The sequence below is a fragment of the Mirounga angustirostris genome, unplaced genomic scaffold, assembly GCF_029215605.1.
Source record: "Mirounga angustirostris isolate CCGP_5_RB_7025 unplaced genomic scaffold, mMirAng1.0.hap1 SCAF_7, whole genome shotgun sequence".
NCBI lineage: Eukaryota > Metazoa > Chordata > Mammalia > Carnivora > Phocidae > Mirounga > Mirounga angustirostris.
The window spans coordinates 53563135-53577040 of record NW_026991715.1 but is presented as its reverse complement, the minus strand read 5'-3'; the positions used below and the strand labels follow the sequence as shown (position 1 = coordinate 53577040).

At 37.8% G+C, this 13906-nt stretch overlaps 2 protein-coding genes across 12 annotated transcripts in view; one reads left to right on the top strand and one right to left on the bottom strand.

Annotated features, from left to right (window-relative positions):
- The window catches only part of CCDC125 (coiled-coil domain containing 125), a 50933-nt gene extending 42887 nt beyond the window's left edge, over window positions 1–8046 (top strand). The window contains exon 12 of the mRNA XM_064596201.1: window positions 6711–8046. Within this exon, the coding sequence (XP_064452271.1) occupies window positions 6711–6734 (24 nt within the window). The 3' untranslated portion in view covers window positions 6735–8046. The remainder of the gene's footprint in view (window positions 1–6710) is intronic.
- CDK7 (cyclin dependent kinase 7) overlaps window positions 1–13906 on the bottom strand; it is a 54403-nt gene extending 40497 nt beyond the window's left edge. For 6 of the 11 annotated variants that reach the window (XR_010413090.1, XM_045896053.3, XM_045896069.3 and 3 more), the window contains exons 1-7: window positions 13640–13906; window positions 13019–13078; window positions 7060–7093; window positions 6091–6158; window positions 4186–4254; window positions 1921–2031; window positions 719–837 (exon numbers count right to left, since the gene is read on the bottom strand). Coding sequence is in view for 10 of the 11 variants with exons in the window: in XM_045896053.3 (XP_045752009.1) it covers window positions 719–837; window positions 1921–2031; window positions 4186–4254; window positions 6091–6158; window positions 7060–7093; window positions 13019–13078; window positions 13640–13705 (527 nt within the window). In the remaining variant the exon portion in view is untranslated. Of the gene's footprint in view, window positions 1–718; window positions 838–1920; window positions 2032–4185; window positions 4255–6090; window positions 6159–7059; window positions 7094–13018; window positions 13079–13639 lie in introns of those variants that run through there. The other 5 variants (XM_064596204.1, XM_045896075.2, XM_064596206.1 and 2 more) reach the window with 5 other exon arrangements.

Genomic DNA, 13906 nt, shown 5'->3' with positions numbered 1-13906 from the left:
CACCTATGGTCATTTATAATTCACACAGTCTGCCTTTCCCAACTACAGATGAACTGTCCTAAACTGTTTTAATGCTAATATGTCAACTTGGGGAACCAGGTAGCATGGTACCATTTTCAAAGATACTGAAATTCTCTGTCTCCTACATCAATGTTTTCTTCTTCACTAGACTTTTCCCACTAACATTCGAACATACCATAATTTCTTCAGCCTTAAAAAATAAACTAAAAACAAAGTAACAAACAAGAAAAACTTCTTTAGGCCCAACTTCCTCTAACAGCTACCTCCACATTCTCTGGTTATTCTGAAAAGCTGTCTGTTCTTACTGTCTCCAATTCCTATTTTCTTATCCTTTTAAACCCTTGCAGGGGGTGCCTGGCTGGCTCAGTTGGTACAACATGTGACTCTTGATCTCAGGGTCCTGAGTTCAAACTCCACCTTAGGCCTACATAGAGCTTACTTAAAACAAAAAAAAGCCAAACAGGGATGGCTGGGTGGCTCAGTCGGGTTAAACGTCTGTCTTCAGCTCAGGTCATGATCTCAGGGTCCTGGGATCAAGTCCCACATCAGACTCCCTGCTTGGCAGGGAGTCTGCATCTCCCTCTCCCTCTTCCCCCATGCTCATGCTCTCTCAAATAAATAAATAAAATCTTTAAAAAATTAAAAAACAAATTAATCCTGCACAATATAAACTTTCCGTTTTTTAAGTGATTCTTACCTGGTTACAACCTGATGTGTATAAGCTCTATTGGGGCTCCCAAATGATTTGGCCAGGCCAAAATCTGCCAGTTTTAGAACTCCATTTTCATCTAGCAACAAGTTGTTTGGTTTTAGATCCTGTATCATTGAGGTTTTAAATAAACAAGTAAGCAGGTGAGAGAGAATACCATAATGATATATTTAGTTGGCTTCACTTTAAACTTTGCAAAAAATAGGGTAAAACCCTAAATTTAAACAATAATCAGTATTTTTTTCATTGACATTAAAATCTTACCAAAGCAAAATAAGATTGGTTATATTACTTAGTGAGACCTTGGATCAAGATCTTGGGTCACTGAGCTTCAATTTACCTACTTCATAGGGTTGCTGTGAGAATTAAATTTAACATTTTTCTATAAAGAGCCTACTGTAGTGACTAAGAACTCAATAAACAGTTGCTGCTATTTATTAAGAGTAATACATATTAACTTCAGTAAATAAAAATATTATGCACTTACAGAGGATGAGGAATATATTCCTCAAAATCTATACTAAAAAGATACTAACAATAACCTAAAAGGGATTCCAAGTTTAAGGTCTGAGAATTACGGACTATAAATTATATATTCTTAGCGATTTATCTAAATAGAGTGCCTAAGAACATCTACCTATTGAGATTTTCAGCCTTGTTTCAATAGCTGAATGTTTCTAACATTGACTCAACCATTTCAGAAACTTTCATTACTTCATAAAATTTTAGAGTTACTAGAAATATTTTTTTTCTAAAAATATTTTAGCATTGTATAATTTAATCCAGACTCTTGCTATATTTTTTTTCTGTTACAACAGTATAAGTATAGCACAAGAACACCGGACTTCAAGCCAAAAATGTAGATTCCAATACTCTGTCAGTTACCAGCTACTGACCTTGAAAAAATATATGTAACCTTGGTCAGGTGATGTAGCAACTTAGCTCTTCACCTATGAAAAAAATGAAGAACTGGGTCTCTTCCATTTCTAAATTTTACATAGTATTTTAGAGTCTTCATGTCACCACCTGGTGGAACAACTGAAGGGAACACCCAGAGGAAGGTGGGAAAAAATGGCCTGGCTCTATTTTTATTTTAACAATATACATATTTAGACTATTTATGTAATAATTGACTATATAAAACTTGACTAAAACATAAAGAATCAATCATACTTGGTTAAAAACCTTACCCTATGTAGAATCCAATGTTGATGTAAATATTCTAACCCTTGAAGAGTCATCAGCATGTAGGCTTTGATGTGTGATGGTGTCAGCACAAGACTATTATCCTTTATTATAACCTGTAAATCCAGTACATAATATACAATTATTCCAAATAAATCACACCATATAAAATCACATACAGACATAAAATGAATTTATCTACCATACAGGAGAATCTCAAGAAACACTGCCTAACTCTCCCCTTAGGAGGCTCTGTCAGAATTTCCAGTTATATGGTTAGGGAAAGTATCTCTCCTGGTGCTTTCTCTCTTACTTCTTTGTAAAAGGCACTAACATACTGAACATCTGTTGTTTTGCTTGCCTGACGATGTACAGCCCCTTCTGATAATAGCATTCAGCATTCCTCTGGGAAACCACCTGGTTAAAATAGGACTGACCACGACCTGTGGCCTCTAGAGGTAGATACATGACTCCCACATAGCCAACCACCACACTGAAGCCTACTGTCCAGAAGATTGGTTTAGGGATGGACATGTGATCCAAGCCAAGCTAATCAAACAGGCCAAATACTTCTGCTAGAATCAAAGCGAACAAATCACCTTCTTTCCTTACAGATTATTAAACTCTTAAGGATATAAGCATGAGGTGCCTGAGCCACTATATTGAGAAATTATGCCCATGAAGGAAGGGGAAACAAAGAAGAAAACAGAGCTGAATTAAAGTGCAAGACTGAGTTCTCATGGCATTATCTGAGAACTGTGCTTAAAGCCAATTTATTCCTAAACTTACAAGTTATATTAGCTAAAAGTTCCCATTTTCTTTTAGAAATCAGATTTAGATAAAAGGTATCCAAATTGTAAAGAAGTAAAACTTTCACTATTTGCAGATGACAATGATTTATATAGAAAACGCTAAAAACTCCACCAAAAAACCACTAGAACTGATCAATGAATTCAGTAAGGTTGCAAGATACAAAATCAATATACAGAAATCTGTTGCATTTCTATATACTGATAATGAAGTAACAGTAAGAGAAATTAAAAGAGGGGCGCCTGGGTGGCTCAGCCGTTAAGCATCTGCCTTCGGCTCAGGTCATGAACCAGGGTCCTGGGATCGAGCCCCGCATCGGGCTCCCTGCTTGGCGGGAAGCCTGCTTCTCCCTCTCGCCACTCCTCCTGCTTGTGTTCCCTCTCTTGCTATGTCTCTATCTGTCAAATAAATAAAATCTTTAAAAAAAAAAGAGAGAGAGAGAGAAATTAAGAGAACAATCCCATTTACAAAAAAAAAAGAAAAGAAAGAAATCAGATTTAGGCAAAATATGCCCTTTTCAGTGCAGAGTTCCATGAGTTTTAACAAAGACATCCAGTTGTGTAACCACTACCATAATCAAGATAGAGTTCTTTAACTCCCACCCCCACCCCAATCGCCTCAGGCCCCTCTATACCCAATACTTTCTTCTACTCCCAACCCTGGCCACCACTGATCTGATCTGTTTCTTTAGCTTCACCTTTTCCAGAACATCATATAAATGGAATCATACAATATATAGCCTTTTGAGCCTGAGTTCTTTCATTTAGCACAATACATTTGAGATTCCTCTATACTATTTTATGTATGGGCAGTTCATTTCTTTTTATCCCCAAACAGTATTCCATTTTATAGCTATACCACAGTTTGTTTATACATTCACTAGATGAAAGGTATTTGAATTGTTTCCAGTTTGGGCAATAATGAATAAAGCTGAACATCTATGTACCAACTGATTTCTGTGTAGACATATTTTGGTTTCTCTTAGATAAACACCTGGCAGTGGTATGGCCAGATCATTCTTTAGCTGTGTATTTAACTGTTTAAGAAACTGCCAAACTATTTTCCAAACTGGCTGCACCATTTTGCATTCTCACCAGCACTGTATGAGAATTTCAGTTGTTCAACATCCCTGAATTGTCAGTTTTTGAGATTCAATTAGTATTAAGGAAAAGCATAAGATCTTATTTTCTCAAAAATAAAACAAAAAACTTGGTTTTCAAAAGGAGGATATTCTGTGATAATATGGAAAAGGAACTCTAAATTCTCAAAGGCCTAATATTCATTTCTTTAAAAATAATGTCAATAAAGGTATAGGGAACTTGGCAGACAGAAATGCTTTGAAATCCCAATCTCTATATTTAACACTGGGCTAAATGATTCAGAAGAGAAAAGGAAATAAACATTTAGGTTCTCTTTTGATAAAAAGAGAAAAGAAAGTCCTCTGGGAATCTTAATCTTACCTCTAGATCAGTTTCCATAAAATCAAAGACAAGGCTAATATTAGATTTATGTCCAAAAGCATCAAGGAGCTGCAAAGCAAAAATAAATAAATAAATAGATAGATAAATAAAATGTGATTTTTCCATAAAATACTCAAAAATATTATACCAACTAAAGTAATCTTTAAAAATTTAAACAAGCAGGGGCGCCTGGGTGGCTCAGTTGGTTAAGCGACTGCCTTCGGCTCAGGTCATGATCCTGGAGTCCCAGGATCGAGTCCCGCATCGGGCTCCCTGCTCGGCAGGGAGTCTGCTTCTCCCTCTGACCCTCCTCCCTCTCATGCTCTCTGTCTCTCATTCTCTCTGTCTCAAAATAAATAAATAAAAATCTTTAATAAAAAAAAAAAAAAATTTAAACAAGCATGTGGCCTGCTGATAATTCCCTGCTAAATTTGAATTATTTTATTAAATTTGACATTTATCCTTTTTCTTGCTAGGAATTAGTAATTTGAAGCACAAAAATACTAAACTTTATTTTTTTTAAGATTTTCTTTATTTATTTGAGAGAGCGAGACAGAGAGCACAAGCAGGAGGAGGGGCAGAGGGAGAGGGAGAAGCTGACTCCCCACTGAACCGGGAGCCTGATGCCGGGCTCCATTCCAGGACTCAAAGATCATGACCTGAGCCAAAGTCAGACACCTAACAACCAACTGAGCCACCCAGGTGCACCTAAACGTTACTATTTTTAAAAAGTCGGGGCACCTGGGTGGCTCAGTCATGAAACGTCTGCCTTCAGCTCAGGTCATGATCCCAGGGTGCTGGGATCGAGCCCCGCATCGGGCTCCCTGCTCAGCAGGGAGCCTGCTTCTCCCTCTCCTACTCCCTCTGCTTGTGTTCCCTCTCTCGCTGTGTTTCTGTCAAATAAATAAATAAAATCTTTAAAAATAAATAAATAAATAAAAATAAAAAGGCACTAAATACTTAAGCTCTCCTCCAAAATTTTGAGTTATAATTAAGAAGTAAATTAATGAAAACCTCATCTCAGTCTCCAATTCTGCGCTCAGTATTTAAGAAAATCCTATAAACAGCAGTGGCAGCTATCATTCATTGTATGCACCCTCTATGCCAGGCTCTATTTCCAGGTACTTTACATGCATTCAATCAATTAAGTAGTCTCACCACAACCCTCTGAGGTGGAATTATGGCACCAAGTTGTAGGGGAGCTTACTCAAGATCTTATGCATGCTAGGGCTCTCTACGCTTCAAAATGATTTTTGACAAAATTAGGCCGTATGCCAATACTAAATTTATTTCATCAGCTGTATAGCTTTAAAGACACTGCCTAGGGATGCCTGGGTGACTCAGTCGGTTAAGTGTCTGCCTTTGGTTCAGGTCATGACCCCAGGATCCTGGGATGGAGTCCCACGTTCGGGTTCCCTGCTCAGCGGGAGTCTGCTTCTCCCTCTGCCCCTCCCCCCTGCTTGTGCAGGCTCTCTTCCTCTCTCTCTCAAAATAAATAAAATCTTAAAAAATAATAAGAATAAATAAATAAAGACACTGCCTACAGTATCAATTAGAATAGAAAATACATATTAGCCTGATAAACTTTTAAGTTTTTTTGAAAGGTTCACCTAAAATAATTCATCTTGCTGAGCTTTCAATCAACATCTACCACATTCAGAAATGACAGGGTCCCAGGACGCCTGGGTGGCTCAGTCAGTTAAGCGTCTGCCTTCGGCTCAGGTTATGATCCCAGGGTGCTGGGATCGAGCCCCGCATCGGGCTCCCTGCTCAGGAAGGAGCCTGCTTCTCCTTCTCCCTCTGTCTACCATTCTGCCTACTTGTGCTCTCTGTTAAATAAATAAAATCTTAAAAAAAAGAAATGACAGGGTCCCAAATCCCAGAAACAACTTAGATCATACTCACACCAATTATATTTGGATGACTTAGCTCCTGTAATAATTTTATCTCTCTTAAGGCTGTTCTATTTATACCTACATGAAAAGGCAAAGCACAATGTGAAAAATAATTCTGACATCTCAAATCTTATAAACATATTTTTGGGGATAGGTTAAGCAGTGAATATAAGAAAAATAAGGACTATTTTGACAATTTTTTTTGATATCTGGTTTTCTTTTATATTACTTCATTTTCAAAAGAGCTTAACAATGACTATGATAAATGGTGATAAAAAGTATTCACTTTATACCATATCACTTGAGAAGACTGCTGGAATAACAATGTGATAGTGTGTTATTAAAGCAGTAAGTCAACAGCTTCCTCTTTCTCGCATTATGTTAGAAACAGATTCTTTTTTTTTTTAGAAACAGATTCTTGATGCTAACAACAAAGTAGTGGTAAGACAATATCTTTCCCAATACAAAGGACAAAACTCAAAATTAAAAATAAGATGTGGTACTGTTAAATAGAAGAAGCGTCCTTTTTATAAAAACTAGTTCTTGATGACTAAACAAGACTTAGCATACTAGTACAAAATGCTATGGAGGAAGGGTAAAACCATGTTTTCTTCCATTTATCTATTTCAGTGTGAGCTTTCTGTACTTCCATGAAGTTGTATCCTGAATTTTCAAAGTAATTAGAAGCTCAGAAAAAGAATAAACAACTGCTTGCAACACCTTAAAGAGTAATGAAGACAGCAAAACAAGCCACTAATAACCTTGTTGCCTTACATTTACTCAGATGACTTGGATGACTTACAGGACTCTTAACATCCAAATGGTAGATATCACAAATATCCTGTCTCTATCCTGAGTTTACTCTTCTATCACCCTGCAATAACTCTATCTAGAACCACTCATAACTCTAATACGTTGCTAACTTCCTTAGTGAGAATAAAAACTTTTCCTGTTCTGTCAGATTACATGGAGTACTCACCATCTTTAGCTTCTGATCTATGTCCAAGTTTAATCTGGGGGGGGGGAACCCAAATACATTAAAAATGTTAAATTATTTATACTTAATTCATAACATATAAACACTTCAGAAACTTAGCCACAGTAAAAACACGTAGCAACTTATATGCAAGAAGGGAGTGGAAATCATGAATTTGAAAGGCAAAATTAACAATATAAGAAAGGACCAAGTACCTATCATTCCTTGCCCCTTAGTTTTTGAATTACATTCAAGTAATGGAATTAAGAAAATAAATGTCTCCTTTATCTTTGCAAGATTAAATGTACAAAAGTAACTGAGGGCATACTGACTAATAAACAACAACAAAAAATGACTTCAAGTTAGCCTACTTGGGAGGAAATATATGACATATAAACATAACATGTTTAATACGCCCAACATGTTCTTAGGGAACACATTTTCCAAAAACCAAAATTACAAATTATGATCGATATGGTTAAACTGTTACTATTAATACACATAACAAAACAAAACAAAAAAAGCACAACAAATTGCATTAATAGGTTCAGGCTTACACCAGTCTCTTACTCACTGCTTTATATAATGACTACATGTAACCAAAAATACAAAAAAAAAAAAAAAAATTACTTCTGGAAAAACACAGCTATTCTACCTTTAAAAATATCTCCCAGGGGCACCTGGGTGGCTCAGTCATTAAGCGTCTGCCTTCGGCTCAGGTCATGATCCCAGGGTCCTGGGATAAAGCCCCGCATCGGGCTCCCTGCTCAGCGGGAAGCCTGCTTCTCCCTCTCCCACTCCCCCTGCTTGTGTTCCCTCTCTCTCTGTCAAATAAATAAATAAAATCTTTAAAAAAAAATAAAAATATCTCCCAGCTAAATGCAAACTGGTACAGCCACAGTGGAAAACAGTATGGAGATTCTTAAAAAATTAAAAATGTAATTACCATATGATCCAGTAATTCCCCTACTGGGTATATAACCAAAGAATACGAAAACACTAATTCAAAAAGATATATGCACCCTATGTTTATTGTAGCATTATTTACAATAGCCAAACTATGAAAGCAACCCAAATGTCCATCTTTATCCATTAATCTCTCGATGGACATTTGGGTTGCTTTCGTAGTTTGGCTATACACACACACACACACACACACACACACACACACACACACTGAAATATTACTCAGCCACAAAAAAGAACGAAATCTTGCCATTTGTGACACGAATGGATCTAGAGGGTATAACACTAAGTGAAATAAGAGAAAGACAAATACCATATGATTTCATTCATATGTGGAATTTAAGAAACAAAACTAACAAAGAAAAGAGACAAACCAAGAAACAGTTAACTACAAAGAACAGATGGCTATCAGAGGGGAGGTGCGTGGGGGGATGGGGGAAATAGGTGAAGGGGATTAAGACTACACATCATGATGGACACTGACTAATGTATAGAATTGCTGAATCACTGTACTGTACACCTGAAACTAATGTATCACTTTATGTTAACTATGCTGGAATTAAAATTAAAAAAATAAGATTCCTGGTAATGATAAAAATAGATTAAAAGATATAAATAAATATATACATATCTCCCAGCGATATACCACAAACACAACTTTTTACTTAAAGGTAAACTACTATAACACCAAAAAAATAAGGCACTCAGTAATAAATCTGACAAAAGATTTGCAAAGCTTTCCAAAACTAAGTAATAAAACAATATGAAAACATGCTTAAAAATGAGACTAAAATAACACATTCATGGATAGCAAGACTCAGTAATCATAAATATGTCAATTTTTTTTAAGTTCAACCAAATCTAAAGCTCAACAGCATTTTTTAAAGATCACTGACAAATCAATTCTAAATTTTATATGGAAAAGTAAGGATCTAAGAACAATTTTAAAATTTTTTACATTTTATAAACACAATAAAAATACATTGTTTTCACGAAGCCATCTACTTCCTCACCCAGATTAAACAACTATCAATATTTTGCCACACTTACTTCATTATTCATCCTCCCCTTTCTGCTGGCTAAAATGTTTTATAACAAACCTGAGATTTCATGTCATTTCATCCCCATGTACTTAGGTAAGCATCTCTAAAACACGGGACATTTTCTTACATATTCAAAATGCCATTTTCATACTTAATAATAATGCCATAGCAGTAGGTAATACCTAGTTCATATCTAATTCTCCTGATTGTCTGAAATTTCCCAACTAGCAGATAAAGTAGCCAAGAGATAATTTTGAAGAAAAACAGGTATGTTTATCTTATCAGATTTCAAGGCTTTTGAAAGACAGTAGTAATTAAATACACTATAGTATCTGAGCAGGGATGGAAAAAAAAAAATCAATCAATGGAAAAAAATAGTGTGCCCAGAAATGGCTCCAAGTATATACTGGAACTCGGCATTACAACTAATGCAGAACTTTGTGTTACAACTCACCAGGAAAAGGACAGACTATCAATAATGCTGGGACAGCGAGGAAAAAATATTGGATCGCCATATTACACAAAGTAGAAAAATTAATTCCAGATGGAATAAAGACCTAAATGTGAACAGCAATACTTTAAAATTTTTAGAATATAGAATCCTTAATAAACGAGGTGGCAAGCAGACAAAAAAGAAAACCATAAAGCAAAAAAATGGATAAACTCAACCAGAACAGAATTATAAATTTCTGTGCCCCAGAAGATACTATATATAAACTAAAAGTCTAGGCAAAGACTGGGAGAAGATATCTGAAGTGCAGATTTCTGACAAAGGATCAATGTCCAGAATATAATAAAAAATTCCACTAATCAACAGGAAGAAAAAAATTTAAGCACCCTAACAGAAAAACCGGTAGGAGAAAGTCTAAAAAGCCAATAAATCTAAGAAAAGATGATCAATCTAACTGGTATTCAGAGAAATATTAATTGAAACAATCATATGCCAATTTTGATCCAGGTAACTGACAAATGTAAAATTTGACAATACAAACATGGTAAAAACGTGGAAGGAGGTTAAATTAGTCCAAGCACTTTGAAGAGCAATGACAATATGTGGTGAGGCTGATGCTGTATATTCCCTAAAACAGGCATGTCTGTAGGGCTGTATAAAGGGAAAACATAAAAAATAACAAAATAGCTTAAGTGTGTGCATCAAGAATTTGGACAGGCAAATTTTAGTGTAGTTATATGATGGAATTTAATTATCAATGATCATATATAAACCACATCTACATGTATCCATGTAGAAGATTTCAGAAATAACGCGGATTCAGAAAAACAAACTGCAAAAGAATATTTACATATGGGGGGGTGGGCAGGCAGGCAGGCGGGCGGGCGGGCAGGCGGGCAGACAGCCAGCCATTGAAAGAAATAACCTAGAAGGCCACCAATAGAGGACTGGTTAAATAAATGGGGAAACATAAATTGAGTATGATCTTTTTAAAAAGATGAGGCAGAGATCAATGATTTTTTTAATAAATTTCAAAAGAAATGAAATTTTACACTTACCTCTAAACATACTTTAAAAGTCTAAGATACAATAGGTGAAAGAATATTGAATATTCATTTTTTGTAAAATTAAACATAAATGTTAGTAAATGAACAAGTGTAATACTTTATAGCAGAAAGACTAGATAATGTCTAAAATGAGGTAGGGGCAAGCACTCAAGAAATAACGATATAGGGTGCCTGGGTGGCTCAGTTGGTTAAGCGACTGCCTTCGGCTCAGGTCATGATCCTGGAGTCCCGGGATCGAGTCCCGCATCGGGCTCCCTGCTCGGCAGGGAGCCTGCTTCTCCCTCTGACCCTCTTCCCTCTCATGCTCTCTCTATCTCATTCTCTCTCTCAAATAAATAAAATCTTTAAAAATAAATAAATAAATAAATAAATAAATAAATAAAAATAAAAAAAGAAATAACGATATAAGCACATTATTTAATGTAATAGAAGTAAATACCAGAGGAAAACTATAGGAGTTGTGATTGCTCTAAGGAGTGAAAAACTGGGCTAGAGGAACCAAGCACCTTAAAAAGCCTGGGCCTTTTAACTGATTTTTAAAACCACAAAGCAGCATTATTTGAAATAAAAATTAAATGTAAAAGAAGATTCCATTGTGAGTAACCTTCAAGGGGTAAAAGTCTATCAAAGAGAAACAGGAGGGGCACCTGCATGGCTCAGTGGGTTAAGCGTCTGCCTTGGGCTCAGGTCATGATCTCTGGGTGCTGGGATGGGCCAGAGTAGGGCTTCCTGCTCAGCAGGGAGGCTTCTCCCTCTGCCCCTACCCCCACTCTCAAATAATAATCTTAAAAAAGAAAAAGAGAAAGGATGGATTCTAAATCCTAACTTATGTTAAAAAAAAAAGCACACCCCCCCCCCCCCCCAACAAAACAAATCCCACTAGGACTTTCAAACAACTACATTAACTCAGTATGCCAACAATGAAGATTATATCAGTCGGGTTAATACGTGTTTTTTTTAGGTTAATACATTTTTAATGAATGTCCTAAGTATAATTTGAGTGGAAGTAAATAGACAATAAGCTCACAGATAAGAGGATTTCAGATTTTGATAAATGTTATGAAGATAATGGAGAAATATGGCAAGGAACACTAGGGAAGTAGGGAGGCACACCTATTTTAACTAGAGGCCTCTATGTGGGGGAGACATTTGAGTGAAATCTAAAACTTGCCAAGTTTTAGAGAAAAATATACTAGCCAGAAGGCAGGCAAATCCAACGATCCTGGGAATGCACTGAATTTAATGTGTTCAAAGGACAGAAAGGTCAGTGTGACCAGAACATAATGGACCACGGGTAGAATAAAAAAGGTAACTTTAGAAAGGGTCAGAATAGATAAGAATTTTTACACAGGAGTAGCTACAATGCTGGATTATAGAATTTAAGTTGGAAAACAGAGATGAGAGAAATCAGAAAAAGTAAAAAGATAACAACAGCAGGAATAATTGTGGAGAGGGTGACAGGGAGTGGGTGTAAGTGAATCAGGGGACTAGGCTTCAAAGGAGTTAGGAATTTTGAAGGAGAAATAAATTCAAATAGCAACAGGAACAATAAGGAGGTGAGGACACCTGGGTGGCCCAGAGTCCTGGGACGCAGCCCCATGTGGGGGCTCCCCGCTTTAGCGGGGAGCCTGCTTCTCCCCCTACTTGTGCAGTGCGCGCTCTCTGACAAATAAAATGAGGAGGTGGAGGTCACCTACCCCACCAAGAGACCTTGAGATATGACAAAAACCTCTCTTTGAGAGGATTACTGATTTCAGTAGCATGGGAAAGAACAAGCAACCTGGCAGCAAAACACCTGGATTTAAATCCTAGTTTTAGTATTAGTATCTGTGTCATTTTGACAAGTTACTCAATCTCTCTTGGTCTCAGGTACCTCAAGTGTAAAATAAGGATACTTCCCCTACTTCACATGGCTATATTGAAGGCTAAGTGAAAAGAATGTAAGTGAAAGTGCCTGACATGTGGAAAATTAGCTACATATGACCCAAGCTTCTTTAATGAATGCAAGTAAAAAAGCTACTAAAAAGGCACATCAGTGTTTATGCTCACGAAAGCCTTTCATGGAAAATCTGTACACAGAAAACACAGATGATACACATGAGGGATGCAGGTGTGGCACAAACCGTGACCTGGGAATATCACGGCACTAAATAGTTCTGAGGACCCAACAGATGGGTACTTGGTCCCCTTGCCTACGTCTGAGTTTATAAAGTAATATATAGCTTCCTCTTCATTTCAATTCCAATTAATGGGACAACAACAAAACTAGTTCAACCCGAGTTCCATCCTGAACACAAGCACTAATAAATTGTTTTCTCTGAAAACGACATAAATATCTCATTAGCAGAGCACTGTTGAGAGTTGTAAAAAGCCCAGGCATCAGCTCATACCTACAAACATCTTCAGGGACTCAAGGAAAAATAACAGTAACTCACTTTCTTAATGGCGACAATTTGGTTGGTGTTCTTGTCTCTGGCCTTGTAAACCGTGGCAAACTAGAGAGAAAAACAGAAATAATCCTAAGTTTGTGGGAGCTTTGTGTTTGTGTTTGCCTTTTTACTTATTTAGTTTGGAGAAGCAAAGAGCCCGGGATTCCTGGATCGGATCCGTGGCGGCGTGGAACGTGGTGAGGCAGGCCACTTCCCGTTCCAGTCTATCCTTCAGAAAGGACAGGGCCCCGAGGGGCCTGGGTGGCTCAGTCCTTAAGCGTCTGCCTTCGGCCCAGGTCATGATCCCGGGATCTTGGGATCGAGCCCCGCATCGGGCTCCCTGCTCCGAGGGAAGCCTGCCTCTCCCTCTCCCACTCCCCCTGCTTGTGTTCCCTCTCTCGCTGTCTCTGGCAAATAAATAAATAAAATCTTAAAAAAAAAAAGGACAGGGCCGCTTAGGGGTTCCCGTCGAGGCTACACACAAGGGGCAGCAGGTGCGTCTGGGCAGCCTCGCCCAAAAAGGAGTAGCCAGGTCAGTCCTCTCAATTGCACCAGAAAATCTGTGAGGGTGTGAGGCGGCTCCGCGTTCTCTGTTCAGAGACCTCCGAATCCCGCCGAGAGCCTCACCTGTCCCTCCCCGAGGAAGTCCAGTTTTTCATAACGCTTTGCTCGCGACTTCACGTCCACCGCCATCCGTCCCACGAAACTCGACTCCAACAGAAAGGGGCAAGCTTCCGAGACACCAGGAATTTAAAGCTACCTTAAAGCCTCCAACAGCCACTTCCGTTGAGTGGGCGCCGACGCTTTATTAGCTCCGCCCCGACTTCCGGTTTGGGCTTGGGCGCTGCTAAATAAGTCCGGCTAGAGCCCGCCCTACGGAAGCTGAGCGAGGCA